This window comes from Idiotropiscis lumnitzeri, chromosome 21 (assembly GCF_059441095.1).
Source record: "Idiotropiscis lumnitzeri isolate Australia: NSW breed Sydney's pygmy pipehorse chromosome 21, RoL_Ilum_1.0, whole genome shotgun sequence".
Taxonomy (NCBI): Eukaryota; Metazoa; Chordata; class Actinopteri; order Syngnathiformes; family Syngnathidae; genus Idiotropiscis; species Idiotropiscis lumnitzeri.
In genome coordinates this window covers 1,232,723-1,244,491 of record NC_142411.1, presented here as the reverse complement: position 1 = coordinate 1,244,491, position 11,769 = coordinate 1,232,723, and the positions used below count along the sequence as shown (strand labels likewise).

General features: G+C 48.7%; 2 protein-coding genes and 1 non-coding gene across 4 annotated transcripts; 2 read left to right on the top strand and 1 right to left on the bottom strand.

The window, feature by feature from the left end:
- Positions 1–129: 129 nt before the first annotated feature.
- Positions 130–7,637, bottom strand: vash2 (vasohibin 2). 2 transcript variants are annotated; one of them, XM_088285491.1, is made up of 9 exons: positions 7,355–7,637; positions 6,027–6,426; positions 5,009–5,097; positions 4,846–4,902; positions 4,586–4,660; positions 2,246–2,483; positions 1,979–2,122; positions 1,390–1,514; positions 130–950 (listed from the first exon to the last, which is right to left on the bottom strand). In XM_088285491.1, the coding sequence occupies exons 2-9, from the start codon at positions 6,330–6,332 to the stop codon at positions 881–883; spliced, it is 1,104 nt and encodes a 367-aa protein (XP_088141617.1). In that variant the 5' UTR covers positions 6,333–6,426; positions 7,355–7,637; the 3' UTR covers positions 130–880. The 2 variants fall into 2 exon arrangements, with proteins under 2 accessions (XP_088141617.1, XP_088141618.1); XM_088285492.1 differs by lacking the exon at positions 7,355–7,637 and adding an exon at positions 6,854–7,301.
- trnat-ugu (transfer RNA threonine (anticodon UGU)) lies at positions 3,466–3,538 on the top strand. Its single transcript has one exon. It is a non-coding gene; the product is annotated as a tRNA-Thr (tRNA).
- On the top strand, positions 6,767–11,717 carry LOC148316313 (cytochrome P450 2K1-like). Its single transcript, XM_088285489.1, has 9 exons — positions 6,767–8,978; positions 9,184–9,346; positions 9,415–9,564; positions 9,648–9,808; positions 9,994–10,173; positions 10,556–10,697; positions 10,754–10,938; positions 11,100–11,241; positions 11,307–11,717. The coding sequence occupies exons 1-9, from the start codon at positions 8,529–8,531 to the stop codon at positions 11,495–11,497; spliced, it is 1,764 nt and encodes a 587-aa protein (XP_088141615.1). The 5' UTR covers positions 6,767–8,528; the 3' UTR covers positions 11,498–11,717.
- Positions 11,718–11,769: the final 52 nt, after the last annotated feature.

The window sequence follows — 11,769 nt, the reverse complement described above, 5'->3', positions numbered from 1 at the left end:
AAAAAACGGCTTGAAAGATAATGCAGTTCAATTACATTTGGTTATGAGTACTTTTACTCGAGTACACGTTTGATTGGTCTTGAACGTGACGTGGCGGTGTACCTAATGAGGTGACTCGTCAACCCCAAAGAAAAGCAAAACATTTTATTGAATGCAGAAGACATGCGTTGTCGTGGTAACAGTCGGATGACATCACAACATTTCAACGTTTTTGGGGGGGCGGAGGGTGTTGTCGTGGCTACAGAAGCAAGCACGCTCCAGGGGGACGTGTGGATTTTTCAGGTTCAACTTGAAAAACACTAAAACGTCTTTTTTTTTTATTACATGTACTGCAAATTCTTTGAAGAACAGGCCACTTGTTCGTTTTTTGTTTTTGCATACAAACGGCCTTCATCGGAACACAAACGCATCACACTCAAATGTCAATTACAGTTTAAAAAAGAAAAACAAACACATTCAAGGAGTGAAAAGTTGGCATTACAGTACTCAAGAGTTGAGGATGTTGAAATGTCAGGATGGATGGAAAATCCACGAGATGCTCTTTGTGCTCGTCCCGCAAAACGCTGACGTCTGTGCGCGTCCATCGCCGTGGGAAGCGTCAACGTTGACAGAAAAAAAAAACGGATGTGATGTCGTCGGACAGCGTGCGAAGCGCAGCAGCACGTCAAGTATTTCCGTTTGGATTTGAAAGGCGACAATCTTTTTGATGATCGTCTCCCGCCAAGCCCGTCGTCGTGGTCGTCATGGAGATTTGTGCTGGCTCGTTGCCGGGTCACCCGCGATGGGACGCCTTTCGCCGTGCGCAAAGTGGGCGGAGTCCCGGGGCGATCGGCTACGGCGGACGTCGTCGCCGACGGCCAAGAAGGGAAGACGGCCGAGATCAGATTCGGATCTGGTAGCCGTCGGTCAGAGTGCTCAGCTCGGGAGATTTTGTCTCCACGCACGCCGGCCTGGACAAGACGTGACACAATTTTTATTTTCAAGAAAACGCGAAAATATCGGCAGCACACACGTATGCAAACAGAATTTGCCACAAGGGTATGAGTTTGCGTGACGTTGAACTAGTCCGCTCTTCTGAGACTTTAGACTTCTCGAATTACTGCTGCAGTCGCACAACCTCACACACACGCTCACACACACGCACACACACACGCAGTGATGCGAGGTGGCAAATGTTGCAGCAGTGCCACGTTAACAAACTCGCGGCTGCCGTCAAAGTCAGCTCATGTTTCCTCTGCGCCGCACAGCTGACATTCACACACACGCACACACATTTACACACAAACTGACTCCCACGCAAACACAAGACATTGGAGACACACACACACACACACACACATGCGCGGCCGTCTTATTTTTGTCGGCAGCACGACGACGTGGCCCACTTACGACTTGTCCCGGCATCGCGTTAGTCGTCGCTGCGGGCTGCCGCCCAGCCGGTAGCGTCGCGGCGACAGAGACTTGCCGCGACTTCGCTGCTTGATGGGAGACTGAGCGCTTGACGACTTCAAGATCTGAAATTCACAAAGCAAAAAAAAAAAGTGTATTGCAACACTTAACAGTCGGATTATATTTCCCAATATTTTAAAATGTTTTTTTTTCTTTGCCAAAAATCGAACGTCATCGTCGTTTAGGCGTTTGAATCGATCGGTCCATCTTGTGGGTGGCTCGTGATCGGTTGTTGATCTTTTCAAACATGAACTGATGCTAACTTTAGCCACTCGTAATAAAAACATAGCAAAGTTAAAAAAGATAAAACATGATGAGTAGACATAAACCCTGAAGTTTATTTATATAAACAAATGTCATTCTTGGGGATTGGGCGGCATCACGGCAAAGCTTCACGCAGCTGACGCTGTCGCGTTGGCTTAGCGTCTGCGTGAGAGGACAGGACAGGACAGGACAGGACAGGACGGCAGTGTCAAATGTCGCGACGTGCAGTTTTGGCCGCATGTCAGCCGTTATGTAGGTCAAGCACCTTCATCCTCATGTCTCGCCCGTGTTTCTCCAGCTCGCGCTTCATCTCCGGGGCGGCCATCTTGGTGGCGTTGAGGACCAGGTACTTCCACTCGATGGCCTGGCACACGTGAGGGTCGTGAGGCACATACAGGCCGATCTTCACCTAAACGCCAAACGAAATGCCAGAGACAAGATCCAAAATGAACAAAATAATTTTTCAAAATTTCAGCGTCAACTTAAAGCGACAATTGGCGGAAGACGTGACGCGTCGGCCCGACCGCGGTACCTTCTTGAGGCTGTGCTGGTATCGCTTGTAGGAGCTCTCAAAGTCGGCCACCAGCTCGCCGAGCGTGCGGTGGCTGAGCGGCTTGTCCATGAGGTCGGAGCGCCGGCTCATGCCCAGCGAGCCGTAGCGTCCGTTGCAGCAGACGCCCAGAACCACGTGATGGAAACAGTGGCCCGAGAACTGCGTCTTGAAGCTGATGGGGAAGCGCTCCAGCGACGTCAGGCCGTTGGTCAGGTAGCTGCACGGCCGCATGTTAAGGCCTTCAAAAGCAAACTTGTCAACGCAAAGCACAGCAAGAAGAAGGCAACATCGCTGGCAACGTCAAAACAATTTGTCAAACTGTTTTGATGAAGTCTCTCCCTAACCGTAATCCAGATTGTGCAGGCGGTCACCGGGTACCAAGCGGCGCCTCAGAGGCGGATGGAGCGTTTGCCGTTCGCTTGAGCAGTCCCTTCCTTTGGAATGACCTCCTGTTAAATCATTAGCAAGTTTGGGTGCCTTTAAAAAAAATATATATATTCTTTGGCATTGCATGTTTTACTGTTTTAATCTGTTTATTTTTTAATAAAACGTACCCTACCAATAAATTTTCGTTGTTTATTCTACCTCTTTGGATTTATTTAAGTTTTTTAAATACATTTTTGAATTTTCTCTCTCGTTGCTGGTATTTAGTATTTTAATAAATGTCCTGAGGACAAGAGTCGAAAATGATCATTTGTGCGAAAACACTCAAAGCTAAGCATCTGCTTTGTTCGATGTTTTTGCGCTTTAAATGTTATGTAAAAATAGCCAAATTGATGAATAGATTAACAGAACTATTTATCCATATTTTCTTTTCTTTCTTTCTTGCATGTTTCGAAAGCAGTGTTCAATTCTCGCGTGTTTTGCAGTTATCGCGAGAGGACGCCAGCGTCTTCTACCGGCGTCGTTGTTGCGAAGAAAACATACCAAATCAAAGCAAATCTTTTTGCCGCACCCCTTTCTTTTACGCCAATAATAAAGCTGTAAAAAGAGTGCAACCACTAACATCCGTGTCGTATTTTATGAATAGGTCGTTTATGGAAACAGCTCGCGGGAGGTTCGCCGGTTCGTCACAGGACAGTCTTGTAGCAGAAACACGACACGTTTTGAAAATATTTTGCTTGGGGGAAGTCACGATGCTGACAAACGCCCGTCTGGCTAATACTTAAAGAGGGTTGCGTGGCAATCCGAGAATGTGAGGCCTCATAGCTCAGTGGTTAGAGCACTGGTCTTGTAAACCAGGGGTCGCGAGTTCAATTCTCGCTGGGGCCTGTCAAATTTTTTTTCTAAATATGCATTTTTCATTCAAAATGTGCATGCTAAATGTTGTTAAAACGCCTTTTTTACTTTGAATGTAAGCAATCTAAACAAGACGCCACTGATGTTTTTCTTTGCTATGTTTTTTGCCTATGTTTCTAAACAGCAGCAGTCCATTAGCGTAAAGGCCTTTTCACACCGCTTTCAGCTAGTTAGTGAAGCTCACTTCCGTTGGTTAACCTGACAGCACATAACCGAGCAAGCCCCACATTAAGCCCTCTATAATAGTATTTATGTAGTCCTCCCCCTTCCTTTGTGAAAAAGAAGACAAGGCTACGTCCTACTCTTGCACAATAAACACGAATAATATCAAGGCGGACATTGCGACTCAACGGTGTATTATTTAGTGTGTCTTTATTTGTGTTTGATTTTATTTTGCCTCTTATTAATTTTTTTTTACTTTGTTGGCTGCAGTCATTGAAAATTAAAAAGTGGAGCAATAATTTCAATAATGTAAATAAAAGAATACAATATGGTGGCAATCACGAAAACTAAGTGCAGTGTGAACAGGCCTTCATCCTCCTTAATGTTTTGCTGCTTTCTTTTGTGAGCCAAATAAAAATCAGATTGCCTGCCAAGACTGACGTACGCAGAAAAAAAAAAAAGTTAATTCAAAGCGCTTTGTGTTGCCATTTGCATTGTTGTCAATTTAGCGTCGTGCTAATGGGAGGTGATTACGACTACAATGAAGCAATATGTGCATTTGTGCACGGCCTGTGCGTGCTGGTGAAGGGGGGGGGTGAACTTTGAAGTGAGCTCCTGTTGCCTGGCAACAAGGTTGGGGAAGAACGGCAGAGGATGCAGCAACTTCTGAGCGAGATTTCGCATGCATACAAACCACCCTTCGCCCCCCCCAAAAAAAAAAAAAAAAAAAATTCATGTGCGTGCGTGCAAGTCAATTGGTCGACATTTTGTCCAGCTGAAGAGGCAACTCGGGTTCGGTTGGCGCTCAAGTGTCCAATTGGGGCGAGGTGAAGGCGCAGCAAGTGTGACAAAGGATACATTCCCAGGATGACGGCTTCCAGACATTTGATTGGCAGAGACTCTCGCACCATCTCCCGCGCCGTCTCCATTAACCTGCCGAGGCAAAAAAAAAAAAAAAAAAGCAATCAATTCCTCTTTCAAATTTGATTTGGATGCTTCAAGTTCCTTTGAAGGCATCACAGCAGTCAGGAAACTTTCTGACCTCGCACATGTGACATGTGATACATAGACCCCCCCCCCCTCACCCCCCCTTCCTCATAACGGGAAACGTGACTAACCCACAGAGAGGCCGGTTCTTCTTGATCTCAAAGAACTGCGTGCCTGTGTGGTTGTATCTGGCGGAAACAGTTAAGAAGCGTCCGCCTGCTGCTCGTATGTGCAAACATTCGGAGCTGCGAACGATTGGACCATCTGTCACAAAAACAAAAACAAAAAGGATACTGCAGAGCCTTCATGAAATTCTGGACCACCACGAGCCAGTCTGGCACCGACATTGCCGGCTTGAAGGTGGGCAGCGGGGGGGAGTGATGCTGCCAAGGGAGAGAAATGAGTGTTAGTTATCGTGTCGTTTTGTTAACTAACCAACAAACAAAAAAATACAATCAGCACGTGATGAACGAGTTTAGAAGCCCAGAGTCACCACAGTTTTTGGTTTCTGGCATTTCAAAAGTGTTGACACGAGCAAAAAGATCTGTTCTGCATTTGCACACGTCAAATGAGTCGCGGCAATTTGAGTCACATGACGCAGGTTCAAGTTCAACGACGTACTCATGTGCTTCCTGTGTTTTTTTTTTTTTTATGACGCTTCGAATGTTCACAGCGAAATAACTTCCTGATTGGCAAGCTGCATCGACACCCCCCCCCCTTCCTGTTTTGTCCGCTCTCTTCCTCCTCTTAATCTGGCCTCGCTGCCCTCATTCCGCACGGCAAATAGGACAATCGGGACCTCCGTGACGAGACGCCGTCCCGTTGCAAGTGTGTGCCACGCCCATTCATTCAAAATCCAGTTGGTGGACGGAGATTATCCACTGGCCAGATTGTATTGGAGGGATTATTTTCTTTGTGTGATTCAGGCCACGCCGGCATTGAGAGAGAGAGAGCGAAAACGCCGCCGTGCGCCACTGAACACCGTCACCACTGCAAAGGTTCGAGAGCAGTTGTGGCAAAAGAACGGGCCACGTCACGCAAGTAATTAGCGAGGGTTCCGTCCTATTTGCCGGATTCATTTCATAGTTCTTTCCAAATTAGCAAAAATATGACAAATGCTTAAAGATTTTCAAGTCACGTTCAAATCGGTCGTCGGCATGGATGATTGTTTGTGTTTGCTTTGAATTGTGTGTGGCAAGAAAAGAACACAAATTTACAGACGACCGGAGGGAGGCCGGGGAGAAAAGATGAATGATGACGATGCAGGTTTTGGATTTGCATGCGGCAAGGCACGGTCGATGGTCCGTCTTACCTTGGGCAGGTAGGCGGCGTTGCGTATGGCGTCCACCATGTCCTGGCCCTCGGGGTGCACAGCGGCCACGTGGGCCCACATCCTCTCCCAGGTGGCGCCCTCGATGGGGAAGCCGGCGCGGTTGACGTAGAAGAGCAGCCCTCCGTCCTTCTCCTCTTCCTCGCGGTTGGGGCTGCTGCCTTCACTCGACTCCTCGCGGGCGGCCCGACGCAGCAGGCAGTGAGCGCTGGAGCTCTTGGAGCGGCCGTGCCGGCTCAGCTTGGCCGGGCAGGCGGCCACCCGGCTCGGGGCGTCGGGGCCGGTCATGGGGAGGACGGGGAAGAGGAGGATGACGGACGAGTCCCGCTACGGGAGCATCCTCCTGGCTATCGCTTGCGTTGGTGAGAGCATGCCGGGAAATCTGGCACCAGCAAAAGTCAACATCAACAACACAACAAATACATTTTCGCACGGCTCTCACTACACTTGAGTACAAAATGAAAACTTTGACTTGAGTAGGAGCCTGAACGCTGGAAAACAAAGTAAACTAGTCGAATCACTGGAAAAGTGACTGGGAAAAGACCCCAAATGTCTAAAAATAGAGATGGGAGACGACAAGTGGTCCAGCACAACAACTGTGACGATGACGTCTAAAGTCCCCAGAAAGTAACGTTTGGCCACTCAACTGTGATACAAAGCTGCTTCAACTCTTTCTTTTGAAGGAACCTGATAGCCAGCAAGCATTCGGTAAACATGCAGGATTTCTGGAGCATGATTTAAAAATTACATTTCATTTTGCTATTGTTTTTTTTAGGATATTCGTTGAAACGTCGTCAATTCAAACTCACCACATCGTGCGCCGGCGTCACGCAAAAGACGTTTAGAAAAATAGACGTAATAATTCAAAACTGCTGCTAACAAAAGATGCAAAAAACAACGAAAACCGACATTGGGGCGCACTCGTGTTTAGTTTGGTCCTGTTTTGATGTTACGAGCCAACTTCATCCCATTTCCTTCCAACTGATGTCAAACTCTCGTTGATGTGATTGTCCACACCGGAAATGACAAAAAAATCGACTTCAGAGTAAAGCCATATACCATCGTCAAATATACGCTTGGATTACCATCGCCGACCATACTGCTAACGAAATAAAATCATTTGAAAACGCAAGCATTCGATCACAAGGGAGCGTAAAAAAACTCCAAATAACAAAAGATAGTACGTGAGCGTTTCAACCATGAAAATCCTTTCCGGACGTTTTCGTTGGCACGACTGGCTCGCTCGTCTTGACTTATTCGGTCTCACCGCGGGGCCATGGCATCTCAAACGGGAAATAAATTAAAATTACCTCTTGTGAGCCTTCGTCGGCCTCCGCGGCGCCTCGTTAGCGGCTATCTCGTCCGCAATCGCGGCGTCATTTTGCTTCAAGCCTCCCCGCCGGTTTCCGCTCACGATTAAACCGGCGGCCAGCGCAGGTAACGGTGCGGCTCGCTCCTCACAGTAGCCGACTGAGTAGCTCGTCGCTGTGCTGCTGGCTGCCTTCCCATTGGTGGAGCCAACAATGAGAGGCGGGGCGAGGACTCATCGATGTTTGACGCTGCTTTCCGATTGGTCAGTTTGGCGAGCAAGTCGTCTTCTCTCTGCAAAGAATAGGATACTGTTGCACTTTGTCACAATTGCGGAGTAGATTTTTTTTTAAATTATTTTTAAACTCTGATTAAAACACACAATATTAAGCATACATGTGGATTTTTTTTAATAAAATGAAAACAATAACAAATGGAAGAGGGGAAATGCACACATGAATGCGACTGTCTTTATGCAGCGTAAATTGATATGTGCACGAAAATGCATTGATGCCGCAAAGGGGGCGTGGCTCATGAGGCCGGGCTACATAAATCCTGCACTGTCCGAGTCACGTGTCGTGTCCTCGGACAAGACACTTGAACCAACTTGCCACCGGCGCAGGGCTGGGTGGAAAAGTTTAGTGGTGGTCCGAGTGGCCGTTGGCGCACTTCCATCAGCGATGGCGAGATAAGTAGTTTAGTTTACCAGCAGCAGATCTTGAATGTTAGTGCATGGAGATTGTATCTTCCGAGGAGCGTCTTTGAGTGTCCAGAAACAAACCCTACATACCTCGAAAATAATCATTATTAACTTGGCGACGCTCCTTCACTTGCATTACAGCACCCCCTGCTGGTTATGAAGTGTATTACAAAGACCAAAACTCACAGTCGTTTCAAAGTTTTCACTTTAGCAGATTTCGCTGCAGTTTTCCATTTTTTGGGGGGATTAAGTACTACTTACCTGAAAAAAATCTTCGTCGTTTTCACTTTGGAAAAACAGTGATCAAATGTACTCATTTTCTGACATGATACGGATCAAACCAGTAACTCATCAATGAGGAAAAAGACAGTTTAACCTTTTAGATATATCTGAAAGCCGCAACCCTCCAAGTGTGAACCATTTTTGCTTTTGAAATGCAAAATGACTTCTAATTTTGAGAGTGCAGAAGTTGTCTGATGTCAAAATCAAATCCGGACGCGAGTTGGAATGTCTCCATGTATGAACACGCTCAGATCGAACGACCGACCGAAAAGAAAGACTTGAACCTAAATGCGGGCCACAAAACCGGACGGACAAGCCCAGAACCTCGCCCCCCCCCCTTTTTTTTCCCTCCTCCTGCTTTCCACTGTATCAAGTTTCACATCGTCCCAACATTTTCGTGTTGTTGTGCATCGGCTTCACGCTTTCTCATCGCCCACATGGGACTCCTGGATGTCTTTCTGCCGTCGGGCGGCGTCTTGACAACGCTGCTGGCGGCGGCTGCCGTCCTGCTGCTGGTCTACGCGCTCTCGTCCGCTTGGAGCCGGCCGGAAAGCGCCAACGAGCCTCCGGGCCCGAGACCGATGCCGCTGCTGGGGAATCTCCTGCAGCTGGACCTCAAGAGACCCTACAACACCCTGGTGGAGGTCCGTAACAATTAACGAAACAGCAGAGGTGGGCGACTCGACTCGAGTTCTTTGGACTTGATGCCAACTTTAAGACTGGCGACTTGCTTGGCTCAACTTTAAGTTATGAATGTTGACCCAGTTTGCCAAAGTCTTCCTTCCACCTCTGCTGGATTCCGTCAACTGGCCCCAACTTAACCTTCCGAGTGGTCTCCCACCTCCTCAGATGTCCAAGAAGTACGGGCCGGTGTTCACCGTCTACCTGGGCTCCAAGAAGGTGGTGGTTCTGGCCGGCTACAAGGCGGTGAAGGAGGCCCTGGTCAACCACGCCGAGGAGTTTGGCGACCGAGATATCTTGCGCATCGTGAAGCAGTACAACGACGGACACGGTGAGTCCGAGGAGATCGGCTCCTGGAGATCAACGTTCTGATGATGTTGACTTTGAACGCCCCCCCAGGTGTCATATGGAGCAACGGCGACTCGTGGAAGGAGATGCGACGCTTCGCCTTGACCAACCTGAGAGATTTCGGGATGGGAAAGAAGGCGTGCGAGGACAAGATCGTCGAGGAATGTCGGCACCTCTTGCGAGTCTTCAGGAACTTCAAAGGTGAGCACAAATGATCCAACCGTTTTCATCTCGACAAACGGAACGGGTCAAGTGGTCAGATTGACTGGAAAAAAAAATTCTAGGCGAGGCCTTCGACACCACGCGGCCGATCAACTACGCCGTCTCCAACATCATCAGCTCCATCGTGTACGGGAACAGGTTCAACTACGACGATCCCGAGTTCGCCGCCATGGTGGACGGAATGAACCGGAAAATCCAGCTGGCGGGCTCGCCGTCTGCCCAGGTACGCAAAAAGAATCTTTGAAATCCTTTCGAAATGGGATCTCTTGGACATCGGGCCATTCAGAACCCGTCCGGGCTTGTGAAATTTCAAATCTTTTGCGACACCCTGAAGAAATAATGTCGCAGATTTCCACCAACAGTCGCACGATTTGTGTTTTTTAGCGTGACCTTTTTGCTTCCCCGCAGGTGTTCAACTTGTTCCCCTGGCTCGGCAGGAAGCTGCCACAGAACCAAGAATTCTTCCGACTGACGGCCGATTACAAAAAAAAGAATCTGGAGATATTCAGCCGACTGAGGGCAAGTCTCAATCCGCTGTCGTGCCGAAGCCTGGTGGACGCCTTCTTCGTCCGGAAGCAACACTTGGAGGTGAAAAGATAAAAGTGGGACCGGTTCAAAGGAAACGCGTGTCGATCTCACGGTCGATAAGCTGCTAAAAGATCAAACTTTTATCTGGGGCGGTCCGAGGTCAAGAATGTACCGGAACCGATTTTTAATCCAGATTGGTTTTTAAAAATGTGATCATTCCCAAGGTGACGGCGAAAATTCAAAGCAAAAACTTCAATCTTGGCTCATCAGACCACAGAATGTTGTCAGTCATGATCGGAAAATGCTTCAGCTGCCTTTGGACTCCCAAACATTTTTTTTAGACCCGATTGTTTTCTGTTCATTATTTGGTGGATTGCTGGATTGTGATGTGTTCAAGGTCCATATATCGTGTTCTGAACAGCTGCTCTGTCGTTGCTTTCAGGAGAGCGGGATCACCGACAGTCACTTCCATGACGAAAACCTGAATTGGACAGTTCAGAACCTCTTTGCCGCCGGCACCGACACCACGGCCGCTACCCTCAGGTGGTCTCTGCTCCTCATGGCCAAGTATCCTGACATCCAAGGTAAGACCAGAAAACACAAATCCTCCAGAACCTAAAAGTCGGGTCGCCCCACGCAGACAAGGTCCACGAGGAGCTGTGCAGTGTGATCGGGGCTCGTCAGGTCCAGGGGGAGGACCGCAAGAATTTACCTTTCACAGACGCCGTCATCCACGAGATTCAGAGGCTGGCCAACATCGCGCCGATGGCCGTCCCTCACCGGACCAGCCAGGATGTCACCTTCCGAGGGTACTTCATCAAGAAGGTAAGACTGGTACACTCAAAGTTCTTTTCTCCCGAGATTAGAACCTTCTCTCTGCTTTGGACCTTCTGGACTGGTACTTTTGCTCAAGGCTTCTTCTTGGGCCTACCGTAGGACTTGGTCTCCAGACTAAAAGCGTCTGTGCGTGCATGTGTGTTGAGCAGGACACCACCGTCTACGTCCTCCTGACGTCCGTCCTGCAAGACGAGAGCGAGTGGGAGAAGCCGCATTCCTTCCATCCGCAACACTTCCTGGACAAGGACGGCAAGTTTGTAAAGAACGACGCCTTCATGCCCTTCTCGGCAGGTGGGACCCGGCACGCGACGGCAAACGCCGGCTCTTGGCAGCACCGTTGACTGGTTGTTGTGCAGGTCGCAGGGTTTGCTTGGGCGAGAGCCTGGCCCGCATGGAGCTCTTCATCTTTTTCGTCACGCTGCTGCAGCACTTCCGCTTCCGACCTCCGCCGGGGGTGTCCGAGGACAGCCTGGACTTGACCCCCCGCGTCGGCTTCACGCTCAGCCCGACGGCGCACAAGCTCAGAGCGCTGGATGTCTGCATGTGAGCGTCACAGGTTCACCTGAAGATGATTTCAGCAGAAAATGTGAGCGAAATGCTAACACTTAGGAAAAGCCAACCATGTGGCGTTGTTTGTTATATTTCAACACAATCAGTGCAGCAACACGTGGAGACAGGCAATATCGATAGTCAGAAGCCTGTATCATTTATCCTCTGCCAAAAACGACTCATTACTGGAGATTTTTGAATCACAATAAAATAATTTGACTGCATAAATGTGTTATACTGCCACCTGGTGGCCAGGTTTCTCTCACGCAC

Bases quoted from the DNA above. Each gene is read 5' to 3' on its own strand.
- vash2 (XM_088285491.1), bottom strand. From the start codon at position 6,332: ATGACCGGCCCCGACGCCCCGAGCCGGGTGGCCGCCTGCCCGGCCAAG. The intron at 2,123-2,245 runs GTACCGCGGTCG...TTTGGCGTTTAG, and splicing joins ACCAGCACAGCCTCAAGAAG to GTGAAGATCGGCCTGTATGT. The intron at 951-1,389 runs GTAAGTGGGCCA...CGTCTTGTCCAG, and splicing joins ACGCGATGCCGGGACAAGTC to GCCGGCGTGCGTGGAGACAA.
- LOC148316313 (XM_088285489.1), top strand. From the start codon at position 8,529: ATGTCAAAATCAAATCCGGACGCGAGTTGGAATGTCTCCATGTATGAA. The intron at 9,347-9,414 runs GTGAGTCCGAGG...ACGCCCCCCCAG, and splicing joins GCAGTACAACGACGGACACG to GTGTCATATGGAGCAACGGC. The intron at 9,809-9,993 runs GTACGCAAAAAG...GCTTCCCCGCAG, and splicing joins CGGGCTCGCCGTCTGCCCAG to GTGTTCAACTTGTTCCCCTG.